General features: G+C 43.3%; 1 protein-coding gene across 6 annotated transcripts in view; it reads left to right on the top strand.

Annotated features, from left to right (window-relative positions):
- Positions 1–13,141, top strand: part of LOC137369088 (multiple C2 and transmembrane domain-containing protein 1-like) — an 834,541-nt gene that overhangs the window by 354,182 nt on the left and 467,218 nt on the right. For all 6 annotated transcript variants that reach the window (XM_068029709.1, XM_068029710.1, XM_068029712.1 and 3 more), the window contains one exon: positions 10,698–10,777. In XM_068029709.1, the coding sequence (XP_067885810.1) occupies positions 10,698–10,777 (80 nt within the window). The remainder of the gene's footprint in view (positions 1–10,697; positions 10,778–13,141) is intronic.

The following is a 13,141-nucleotide window of genomic DNA, read 5'->3' as shown; positions in this document are numbered from 1 at the left end:
GGATATTAGTAGACAACCTATCCCCAGAGATGGAGACAGAGAAGTCGAGGAAGGGAAGGTAAGTGTCGGAGACGGATCATGTAAAGGTGAGAGAAGGGTGGAAATTGGAAGCAAAGTTGATGAAGTTTTCCAGTTCGGGGCGGGAGCAGGAAACGGCACCGATACAGTCATCAATGTACCAAAGCCAAAGAATATATGGGTTTTTATTATATAACTTAACTGGAACATATATATAAGAGCCTGTCACTCCAGAATTGGCCTTTATAGCCACTCCAGGCGCTGCTTCACAAACCACTGACCACCTCCAGGCGCGTATCCATTGTCTCTCGAGATAAGGAGGCCCAAAAGAAAGAAAAGAAAAAGAAAAGAATATATATACATACAGCTACTACAGGAGCCACATCAACACATATCTTGCTCTGTTGGGCTGTACCCACAACTCCCTGGCCATGTGTGACGTGACATCACTTCCTCTGCTAACCTTCTCTTACAGCCGCTTAAGGTGGTCCCACAATAACTTTAAGAAGGAATATATGGTGTAAGTTCATGGCTTTCCTCAGACCCCAATTGTTTACATTGATTTTTGCTTCTTTACACCCATTTTTACATTCAGACATATGTTAATGAAATTGATAGGAAAAGTAGGTGTAAATATACATTGAGAAAATGGGCTCATGAATGAGTGTAACTTCCTGATTAAGCCCGACACAAGCCCTAGATAGTTTTCTCAGGATCAACATCGCAGACCATTTCAGTAAGCCAGCCCTTGTAAACATATGGGCTGGAGTGTGCCTTTACCTGCCCAGTATGTAGGTAATTAGTAACAAGACCAGGATTTGAACAGAAAATCCTTATTGCTGTATTTTGCCTATTGGTTATATTAAGTTCCTTCACATATTCAGAGGAATGTTATTAAATCATGAAATAGGCTATAATCTGCACTTTTTAAAGTAGTAAATGAATGAGTAAACAGTAGCAATGGGAAAAGTATAAATTAACATTAGTTACAGCTTATCCATCTGTCCTCATAAGACAGAAAATAACATCTCTGCTGTGCTGATCTGCATGTGTAAATTGGATTTCACAGTTGATTTTTGAATATTATCCTTTACATGGCAATTTACTGCTGATTGACAGAGTCTATCTGGCCTATCTATTTCACTCTGATGGATGACTAAAATTGAAGTCTGAGAAATACTTTTTAAAATTTCACTGGGAAAAGGAAATTTACGTGTATGTGTCTTAAACTAAAGCCTGGCTACCCGACCCGAACCCGAACAAACCCGACGACGTGTGTAGGGTTTGGGTTGTTTCGGGTCTGTATTTTGCGTCCAGCATTCGGGCTCGGGTCGGGTTGGGCTGGACCGTACTGTTTTGTTTCGTATTGTTTTCGTTTTAATCTATGATTTTTTTCTGTTTCATTAATATGTTTGTTATTTTCAGGTTGGGTCGGGCATTTAAAAAAATTAAAGGACTCGGGCTCGGGTCGGGTTCGGGTTGGCTGTTGTTGGGTTGGGTTTTAATTTTATACCCGAGCCAGACTTTATCTTAAACTCAAAAAGAGATGCCAATCAAACACAAATAAACAAAATCCACAAAATACTTGTACTTTGACTTGATTGTTTATACTTTCCCTCGGATACCTGACCAGATATTGGTCAGGGTTTTTCAGATCTGTGTTTGCCAGATCTCAAATTTCTTGTCCATTGAAATGAATGGGTGGAAAAATGAAATCAGAGGCTGGCAAGTGCAAAAGCAGAAAACCCTGTCTGTAATGTCCATACACTGGAGCTTTGTGTACCAAAACAAGTTGAGCCATTTTGTCAGGGAACCTGACATTTAACCTCATATGAATTGGAAGAATCTAATATGTCATAAAGAATTAAAATAAAAGGATCAAGAATTCAGCCACATGACACCTGGACCAGAATTTTATGTTGGGGTGGAGGCCACGCCCACTGGTCAGAAAGTTGGGAGGGAGCCTGCCTTTGCCGGGCCTGGGAGCCACACTGTGGTTTTACGTGATCTAGGCCCTTAATTAACCTGAAGCAGGATTTTCACCTCTCTGAGGCAGGAAGTCCCGTCTCCAAGAGCTGCTGGCCAATCAGCGGGCTGGCAGCTCTTCGGTCCTAGCAGTGCCACTAGGAATAGTGGCCACTGCTGGGACTGCACCTAGCGAGAGGAGCAGCAATGGAAGAGGCTCCAGAATTGAGGTAAGTGCGTGGGGCCTCACTGGGGACAATTGGCTGGGCCCCGGCAAGGTGGAGGGGTGGGGTGGGGGGTCGGTCAAAAGTGGGGGGCTGGTGCTCCAGTGGGAGCGGCTTGTGCTTTTGGGGGGGCGGGGGTCCTCCATGGGGCACAGGCTGCCTGATCAGGATGGCCACCACCCCCCCCCCCCCCCCCACAACTCCCTAGGACGCAGCTAGGTTTAGTTGAGCAGCCTTCTCAGCTGACGAGGTGCTTGTCTGCCGCTGACAATATACCAGAGGCAGTGGGAGGAGGCCCTTAAGTGGCAATTAATAGGTCACTTAAGGGCCTTAATTGGCCTGGGGCAGGTGGGCAGTCACCTCCTCTGCTGCTCGTAAAATTGCAGCGGGGGCAGGAAGGCACGCCAAGAATGGCACCCCCACTTCCCACTTAATTTTAAGACACCCCACTCCCCCCCCCACTGCTTCCAGATCGCTCCTGGAGGGACTATAATTCCAACGCTGTTTTTTGGTTATTAGCCTCCTGAGCCTCCAATATGGTGGACAGAAAATGCCCGCTTATTATGAGCCAAAAGTGCCTCCCTGATGTCTTACCCTGCCTCTCAACCGCCACTAGTCTTCTGAACCAATTGTCGCTAACCTCCATCCACCCCCCTCCCCCCAACTTCCTAGTGGTCCACCTTCCCAATCGGCCCCCTTCCTTGTTAAGAATACATAGGGATCACTTGATTGTTCAACAAGTTTATCCCATGAACAGCTGAGCAATAGGTTCAACTCCCTAGCTGCACCATTAGTTGATCACAGTCTTGGCAGTGGTAGGGGCCTCTGGAAGCAAAAATTGTTAGGGATTTTGGCTGCTGATCACCATACAGTGACCTACTGAAAGTATCTGTGCAGACATTGGAATGGGCTTGGCTGTGTTGTCCCCTGCAGGCAAATGGCCTGATGACATGCACTTTAAAAGTGCATTCATGAATTGCAGCCACTTGGGTAAAGTACCAGATAATGCCCAGTTTGTGTAGGACTGAATCAAAGCGAGAAATTAACACCTGCAGCAGAGGAGAAAAGAGGAGAGGGGAAAATTGGGAAGGAACGTGCATGGAAAATTGATGTGAGATGTGTGTATTACATACAAAGGTGGATTATATTGGCAGCAGCACATTCTCAGCAAATGAAACAGTGCTGGAGGTGTCAGCACAGCTTCCAAGGCAATGTTTTTCAGGCCTACTTTGTGAGTTATAAACAGAATTTTCAAATAATATACAACCCTCACTCTTCAATATGCAGACACACAAGTACAAAGATTTGGTAAACTACACTTGATTTGTCACTTTTAAGAAGTTACAACCTACAGTTTCTCAAAAATTGCTCGAGAAATTTCCAGCATGAGATGGAATTAGTTTACTTAAAGCAGACCATCTTCCCATTCTAAGCTGCCCAACACAGGATAGGAAACCTTCGAATGTGATCGGTAACAAAAAAGGAAGTCTGACATTGCCAATAAGTTCCTTTCATAGCTTTAATAATCCAGCATTTGCAGAAGATGATAGTTTGAGGATTAGTTTTATTGGGCATTTATTTGTCTTCAAATATATTATTGTGTCACATAAAAGTACTTGGCCAGATCTTTAACACTATAATACGTGCAATTGGGCCACTTCTTCATTGCAGTCATACCTAAATCATCCTGTCGGTTATATTATTCATTATCGTTTTACTTCCACTTATCCTGAAAATTAGATTCTATCTATAAAGGCTCAAAGGTAATTAAACTTGAAAGAGCTATGTTTTTAGCTATCAATGTCAAAACAAATAATTCTGTCAGGCATTTCCAAATTTTATAAATTGTGAATCACCTTTAAATTTGATTTCAGCCATTTATACGTTTTATTGAACAAAATGATCTAATACAATTAGACCCCTTGAACAAGTGCTCAAAAGTATACCTTTCTCTCTCTCCCCTCCCTCTGCCAGTTTTTTTCTCCTCTCTCACCATTATGAGCTTCCTTGAACTAAAATCCCAACTTAATCTGTAGGATTATAATTAACTGTGTTCCTGTCCCAACAAACCCTTGGGGCAGAATCTTACCAGCTCCACGGAGGTGGCTTTGGAGGTGGGGGCCTGGGGAAATTTCAGATAGCCAATTAGGGCAATTAAGGCTCCAGTTAGGGACAAGTCTCGGATGTCAACGGTATTTTTCCAACGTCGAACTAGCTCCCTACTGAGTCCGGAAGCTGGCAGGAACTTGGAGGCATCCTCCTTGCAGCAGGTCAGAGGGTTATCAGTGCCTCCTCTCACTGGCCCAGCGAATGAGCCGCAAGAATGAAAAGGCCACAGCCTTGGCCGTAACAATTCTTGTGGAGGGGTTCCTCCTCAACACTGATACCCTTAAGCGCTCTAGGCCTTCCTTATTTTTAAGCAGGCATCCAAGAGTGCCTCCATTTTGAGCTACCCTCATGTTTACCTACCTGCTTCAGCAGCACCCATCACTCCCGGGGGGCTGCCATCTGCGGGCCCTCTGATTGGGCTTCCTGCCACTGGAACCCGCCCACTATCCTCAATTGGACAGCAAACGCGGTGGGGGTCTGTTAATTGAATGCCTTGTATAAGATCACGATGCTGTGCAGACAGCAGACACCAATGGGGCCAGGACCTGGAGGTATTCCCGAACTTTGATTATTTTCTATGTCAGGAAGATTCCGCCCTTGATCTATACTTCTAGAACGATTGATGAATGAGCGCAAAACGTGGTCATTGAGCCCATCATGGCTATGAAAGAGCTATCCAATTAGTCTCACTCGCCTGCTCTTACTTACCTCATACCCCTTTACTTTTTTTCCCTTTAAGTATTTATCCAATTCCCTTTTGAAAGTTATTATTGAATCTGATTCCTCCACCCTTCCAGGCAGTGCATTCCAACTCGCTGTGTGAAAAAATAATTCCTTTCATCACACCTCTTGTGCCAATTAACTTTAATCAATGTCATCTGGTTAGCGGCCCTTCTAGCACTGGAAACAACTTTTTAAACATTGTCATTGTGTGTGATTACAATCCACATTATCCCCCAATAGCAGAACTGGAAATGTATTAGGAATACTGAGATCTTCAACTGTAGATCAGGTAACCTGGTCACATGGCATCCTTTACACACAGTCAATGAAAGACCAAACACACTGGCATTGGCTGAAGACAATGATGGACAGAGAACTGGCCAATCGCTATATGGACCATCCCACAGTGTTGGGATGAAGGTGTCATAAACTGTAGAATTCACTTTAATTTAAATCTCTGACTGTTGGGCAGCAGGAACTCCCTGAGAATTCCAAATCAGTTACACCCTCAACTATGGCAGGTGAGTAACTGTCAGCTTTGTTTATAGGCCTGATGGTTTTGTATGTCATTAAGAGCCTGTGGGACAACTCTGTATGGCATACTTCTAAACAAAATAAATATTTTATTTTTAACTAATTACAGATGGGAAACCATAGGAGGTGTACTCTCAGTATAAAGAGTTCCTTACCAGTAAATTGTGAAATAATAATTAATTAGAGATCCTGTTAGCATTGTCCCCCTTGGCAGAAGGGATTTGTGAGGCAATCATAGCCATTCCTTAGCAAGGAGCCACTGGATGCCAGGGAGGTACCAATAGATTGTAGATAGGCTAGTGTGGGGCCCATATTTAAAATGTAGATCAAAGCAGACACAAGCATTTACAGACCCATGAGTCTTAGGTGGAAAGGTTTAAGGAGGGAATTTCAAAGCTTAAGGTCGAGATGGCTGATGGTGAAGCAGTGGGGGCGGGGGAGGGCGGGGAGAGATGTAAAAGGGTTGAAGGAATGCAGAGTTCTTGAAGAGTTGTAGGGCTGGAGAAGTTTGCAGAGATAGGAAACGGTGAAACCATGGAGGGATTGGAAAGGAATTATGAGATTTCTTAAATTGAAGTGTTGGTGGACTAGCGGCCAGTAAAGGTCAGAGATCACAGTGGTGATGATTGAATGGGACCTGGTGTGCATTAGGACATGGGCAGCAGAGTTTTGGATAAGCTCAAATTTATAGAGGGTAGAAGATAAGAGGGTGGCCAGGAGAGCATTGGATGAGGGTTTCAGCAGCAGATAAACTGGCATAGGAGCAGAGACAGGCGATGTTAGCATGGAAATAAGCTGTCTTTGTGATGGAGAGGATTATGGGGTCAGAAGCACAGTTCGGGATCAGATAGGATACCATGGTTGTGAGCATTCTGGTTCAGCCTGAGATAATGCCCTGTTAGGGAAATTAAATCAGTGGCAAGGGATCAGAATTTGTAGCAGATGGTGAGGACTATGGCTGCAGTCTTCCCAATATTTACTGGAGAGAATATCTGCTCATCCAGGACTGGGTGTCGAACAACCAGCCTGCAAACAGAGGCAGTGGAGGAGTTGAGAGAGCTGGTAGTGAGATAAAGCTGGATGTTGCCAACATACATATGGAATCTGACACTTGTCTTTGGTGATGTAGTAGAGGAACAGCATGAAGATAAGAAATAGAAGGGGCCCATGACAGATCCTTGGATGACTCCAGAGGTAACAGTTCAGGGGTGAAAAGATATTGCAGGAGTTTCTCTGGCAAAGAATGGAGAGATAACAGTAAAATCAGTGAATGCAGTCTCTCTTAGCTGTACAGTGGAGGAGAAGCGTTGGGTAGGATGGTGTGGTTGATAGTGTCAAAGGCTGCAGACAGGTTAAAAGGATGAGGAAATATAGTGTACCATAGCCACAGTGACAGAGGATGTAATTTGTTACTTCGATTAGGGCCTTTTCATGCTGTGACAGGGGCAGAAACCTGATTGGAGGGTTTCAATCCGTGGAGTTGTGGGGAAGTTGTGCACGGATCTGAAAGGCAACAATATGTTCCAAGACTTTAGAAAGGAAAGGGAGGTTGGAGATGGGGTAGGAGTTTGCAAGGAGAAAGGGGTCAAGGGTGGGATTTTTGGGGACGGGGTGATAGCTGTAATTTGAAAAGGAGAGGATAGTACCGAAGGAGATCGTGCTAAACTTTATCATACTGCTGTCGATGTAGGGACACTGTGACTTTCATTTTCTGCATATTCGCTGCATCCTTCATGAATACCAGGTCAATTTGAATGCTGTCTCTTGTTGCTTCCATGATACACTAAGTTATAAAACAATTATAACTCTGATTCTAAAACCCTTGCGTTTTCCCAGTTTATACATATTTTTATTTGCTCTTGGGATGTTGGGAATGCTAGCAAGCAGTATCCCAGCCCCAGTTTTCCTGAGGGTTTCCAGATGAAAGTCATCTGAATGGAAAGAATAATTCTCATCTGAGCAGATTACTGGACCTGTTTCTGCACCATGCACAGTTATGAAGCTTCCAGTAAGTGGATTCTGTATACAAATGGTTTGAGCAATGGAACAGCTCAAGAGCCTTTCAGACTAACCTAATATCCAAAGCATTTATACCCAGAATCTGCATTCATGAATCTCTTCAGCTGGAGCAGGAAACAAAATCCCAAATTTATGGAACTGTAGTTACTGGATATGGTTTGAGTTGATAATTCAAAATTAAGAAATTAATTTCTCTGCTTGAAAACATCCTCATTCATATTTAGCTGATCTGTTTGATTTGATTTGTAGGCTGTGTCATGGTTCCTTGTTTCTTCTTGTTTTACTTCTGTCCCATAAACATTATTTAGTGTTATATGGTTGTCACTGTGACAGATGTTGTTGTAAAATATGGAAGTGCTTTCTTCACATTTGTAAAATATTACACAAACCCCGAAAGTAAGTTTTTTGAAAAAGACAAGAAGCTTTAATGAATGGTATATTTAAGTAGGGGTAGAGTTTCCGCTTTGGATGCAATTGGGAATTGCACCATTTTGAAAAGTGTTTTATATCCTGGCTTTCTGCATATTGCTGAATGCAAAATCTGCCATGAACCCATGTGAAGCATAAAAAAATTTGCTTTAAAAAAATTCCTTTATTTACTTAAGAGTGAAAATGTATTAAATAACTTGTTGATTAATACAGCTGAAAACGGATTTATCACAAAAATAATCATTTTAAATCTCAGTGTTAGGAACATAGGAGTAGGCCATTCAGCCATCGAGCCTGCCCCGCCATTCAATATGATCATTGCTGATCATCCACTTCAATGCCTTTTTCCCACACTTTCCTCATGTCCCCTTATGTCATTTGTATTTAGAAATCTGTCAATCTCTGCTTTAAACATACTCAATGACTGAGCTTCCACAGCCCTCTGGGATAGAGAATTCCAAAGATTCACAACCCTCTGATTAAAGAAATTTCTCTTCATCTCTGTCTTAAATGGCTTCCCCCTTATTTTGAAATTGTGTCCCCGGTTCTAGACTAATCTTAGCTGCATCTACCTGTCTATCCCCTTAAGTATTTTGTAGGTTTCAGTGAGATCACTGCTCATTCTTCGAAACTCTAGGGAATACAGGCTCAGTTTCCCCAATCTGTCTTCATAGGACAGTCCCGCCATCCCTGAAACAAGTCTGGTGAACCTTCGTTGCCCTCCCTCTATTGCAATAATATCCTTCCTAAGGTAAGGGGACCATAACTCCATACAGTACTCCAAGTGGGGTCTAACCAAGGTTCTATACAATTGAAGCAAGATTTCACTATTCCTGTACTCAAATCCTCTTGTGATAAAGGCTAACATACCATTAGCTTTCTTAATTGCTTGCTGCACCTGCATGTTAGCTTTCAGTGACTTATTGACAAGGACACCCTTTGTACATCTACACTTTCTAATCTATTACCATTTAAGAAATACTCTGCACATCTATTCCTCCTACCAAAGTGGATAATCTCAAATTTTTCACATTATATTCCATCTTCCACGTTCTTGCCCACTCACTAAGTCTGTCCAAATCCCCTTGAAGCCACTTTTCATCTTCCTCACAACACAAGTTCTCACCTAGTTTTGTGTCATCACAAACTTGGAAATACTACATTTGGTCCCCACATCCAAATTATTGATATATATTGTGAACAGCTGGGGCCCAAGCACTGAGCCCTGTGTTACCCCACTAGTCACAGCCTGCCAACGTGAGAATGACCCGTTATGGGTCATTCTCACGTTGGCAGGCTGTGACTAGTGGGGTACCACAGGGATCAGTGCTTGGGTCCCAGCTGCTCACAATATATATCAATGATTTGGATGTGGGGACCAAATGTAGTATTCCCAAGTTTGCAGATGACGCAAAACTAGATGACACAAAACAGGCTTTCTGCCTGTTAACCATGTGCTTTAATTTTGCTAACCAACCCCCTGTGGGGTACTTTATCAAAAGCCTTCTGAAAATCCAAGTATACCACGTCCACTGACTCCAGTTTATCAGTTCTGTTAGTAACATCCTCAAAAAAACTCCAATAGGTTCGTCAAACATGATTTCCCATTCATAAATCCATGTTGACTATGCCCAATCAGATCATTATTATCCAAGTGTCCATTTATCACATCCTTTAGAATAGATTCTAGCATTTTCCCAATGACTGATGTAAGGCTAACACATCAGTAATTCCCTGTTTTTTCTCTCCCTCCCTTCTTAAATAGTGGGGTGACATTTGCAACCTTCCAATCTGCAGGAACCGCTCCAGAATCTATGGAATTTTGGAAGATGATCACCAATGCATCCACTATCTCCATAGCTACCTCTTTCAACACTCTGGGATGTCGAATATCAGGTCCTGGGGACTTATCAACCTTCAACCCCATTAATTTCTCCAATACAATCTTCTTACTAATACTAATTTCCTTCAATTCCTCATTCCCCGTAATCCCTTGGATCGCTAATTCTGGGAGATTTCTTGTATCTTCCTCAATGAAGATAGACACAAAGTAATCATTTAGCTTCTCTGTCATTTCTCTATTCCCCATTGTAAATTCTCCTGACTCTGCCTGTAATGGACCCACATTTGTCTTAGCCAAACGTTGCCTTTTTACGTAGCTGTAGAAGCTTTTACAGTCCATTCATTCCACCATCTGTGAGTAACCTGATTTTAAATGAGTGAAAATGACTTTTAGAAAATATACGGAGTTATTTTCTAGTTATATTGAGGTAAAGTGGTCAGTTCCTTTGTAAATTAAAAAAAAACCATTCAAAATCTTTCAAAACGCTTGTCCTTGTGCCTAAAAGATCCAGCTTAATGTTTAACGTCTCCTCGAAGCCCTACAATGAGTGCAATTCGCAGAAACTTTCAATGGTGATTAATTAACCTTATAGCCATTGCCAGTTTTGTAGCTCGGACCTCTTTCTAGTGCAAAAGATTGCGGAAGCTCGAGTTGCACTGAATGCAATTTGCGCTTAAAATTCCGCAATCTTTTGCGCTAGTTACGCTGATATCGGGCTAATTGCACCAAAAAAACGTAATTGAGTGGAAACTCCAGGCCATAATGTTTTATTTTTATTTCGGCTAATTTGTTCATTTTTATATCAGATTTTAACTACAGGTTCTTTCCTCTAGGTGTTTGATTATGACTTTGGGTTACACGATGACTTCATGGGTTCAACCTTTCTTGATCTAACTAAGTTGGAATTAAAGAGGTAACAGATTTAAAAGCTAATCATCATATTATTATTTATGTTGTAACCTGTTCAAGTGTGTAATCAGCATTCTGTATGGGAGAGAAAACCGAAATGAATATAGTTCATTCAAACCGATCATTCTCTTCGAAGGTTGAATATTTGATTTTGGGGTACCTTGGACTCAGAAACAGAAAGTTTTGAGTATTTGGCAAGTTGAAGCCAAATCAGTATAATTCAGGTTGGTGTGCCAGCTGATCTACGAGTCCAGAGAATGTGATGCCTCCTCACAAATAGAATGTTTTCCTCTGGAAATCAGATCCATTTTTCCATTCGACTAATGTAGAACATTCCATAGACAACAACAACTTAAATTTATATAGCGTGCCTTTAATGTCCTGAGCTGCCTTCACAGGGGCTCATAAATTATAGCTTCTACCTCCCCAAAAGTAGACTTCCAGAGAACACTGAAGCGCACAAGATCATTGGAGTGGCAGAGAACATATAAATGCACCTTCTCCTCAAACCAACTGGATGATCATAGACAAACACCTGCTTTGCTGCTATTTTTCTGCAGTAAGCAGTGTCATTACATATATTGTGGTCTCAATTTAAGGCAAATTTTAGTTTTTGCAATGAAACCCACAATATGAAAATGAAATCCACTTTGGACTTTCAGGGCACAAGTTTCATCTCCATGGCACTGCCTCCAGCAGCAGAGACTGATCCCTCTCCTGGTAGTGTGAGCTGCGCTGGCAGTTGGTTCTGGCATGGCCCACATGGCAGGATATCTTAAGAAGGATGCCATGTGGGCATCCTCTATGTGCGCTGAAGCAACTGAACTGGTGCTATCCTGACATCGCCCAGCCCATTGCCCAAATTTGGACTACACAGGTCCATTGTATAAATTTGCACAGTCCTCAATATTCAGCTGCAAGAGAGGCCCAGCACCAGCATTACTTAAAAGGCCAGGCACCCAACTTGTAGGTAAGGTGATTTTTAAGAACTTCTGCTATTGCAACCTTTCTGGAAGTACTGTGAAGTGTTTTTAGTGGTATTGTGGTGAGTACCTGGATTTGGCAAGCTTTGTGCGATGCCCTCTGCCAAGTTGGAGCCAGACACCTCCATGCTTCTTGACAGTGCAGTCAATGTACCCAACAACTCTGTGTGCATGCCCATCAATGTTCTCCTGTATGCCGCTCCATCGAGGTCCTCTTCTGAATCCCATGTAGCAGGACTGGTCTTTGATCTCATCCTCTGGTGAGCTGACAAATTAACCATCCTCTCCCCTGGCCTGGCTGCAGTCCACTCATGCCCACATGACTCGCCATGTGCTGGTCCGAGCTCCAAACTAGCCTCCAAGGTACGTGTAGTGCCAATGTCTGAGCTAATGCTTGCAAGTGTCAGATCAAGTGAAGGGGCCTTTTCATCAGTGTCTCTCTCCACCTCCTGGAGCTCCTGTGATGGGCAGGTGTCAGTCCTTGGGTGTCTAAAAGCAGGAAAAACAAAAGGGGAAAGTTTAGGTGAGGTAAGGTGGCTGGGGTGGGAAACAAGTGGTCCATGGTCTTGCCATCTGCAGCTTGCTCATCATGCCAGATAGCAAGATGAGGGTGTTGGGAGGTGAGAATGGGCATAAGGCAGGAACATACCTTCATCCTCAATATTTTCAATGATGCCAGATGGGATGGGCTCTGTCGCAGTCAGCCGTCTGTAGCAGTCTCCGCTTGATGCGGAGAGCCATCTCCTTCATAGGGCTCAGGAGATGCAGGCATCTTGGACCCCCTCCTGTTCTGCTCTGCTCCCTTTTATTGTCTGTCCACTTTGTCCTGCAAGAAAGAGGGAAGAATGTCTGATTTGGTGATGTGCTTACCCCAGCTGAATGGCTTGAGGTATGTGGAGTCAGCAAGAGGTAGGTGTGAGTCTGGCAGCATTGGTGTGTAAACCATGAGGTGGAGTATCTGGATGTTGGGCCTGAGTCCTGAGTGCTAGGGAGTACTGCTCGGGATGTTTGAGTGATGAGGGAGTGGTGTATCGAGCACCTGTGATGGGCAGGCGATGTCATGTGAAGATGCATTCAATGATTTTGACCACCTGCATGAGATCATTAGACTTCTTGTGGCATTGTGTCAGGTCCTCAAGGTAAGACGCCAGGAATCAACCTCCCTGATCACCCGCTCCTGCTCCCTTCGGAGGGTGGTCCTTGAGGGACTCCTGGTCTGCCGCAAGTCCATGGCATTTCTCCTGCTGTCCACCTCCACCACTAAGGCCACCAGGATTGCATTGTGACCCTGGAGCCCTCTCTTTGCCTTGGTGTTTAGAATTGCAGCAGTAGTATTCAGCAGCAGCCTTCTTCAATTCAGTGCAGATTACCTTTAAGAAGGACAG

The sequence above is a fragment of the Heterodontus francisci genome, chromosome 4 (genome assembly GCF_036365525.1).
Source record: "Heterodontus francisci isolate sHetFra1 chromosome 4, sHetFra1.hap1, whole genome shotgun sequence".
Lineage (NCBI taxonomy): Eukaryota > Metazoa > Chordata > Chondrichthyes > Heterodontiformes > Heterodontidae > Heterodontus > Heterodontus francisci.
The sequence above is the reverse complement of the archived record's forward strand: the minus strand, read 5'-3'. Positions and strand labels throughout refer to the sequence as shown.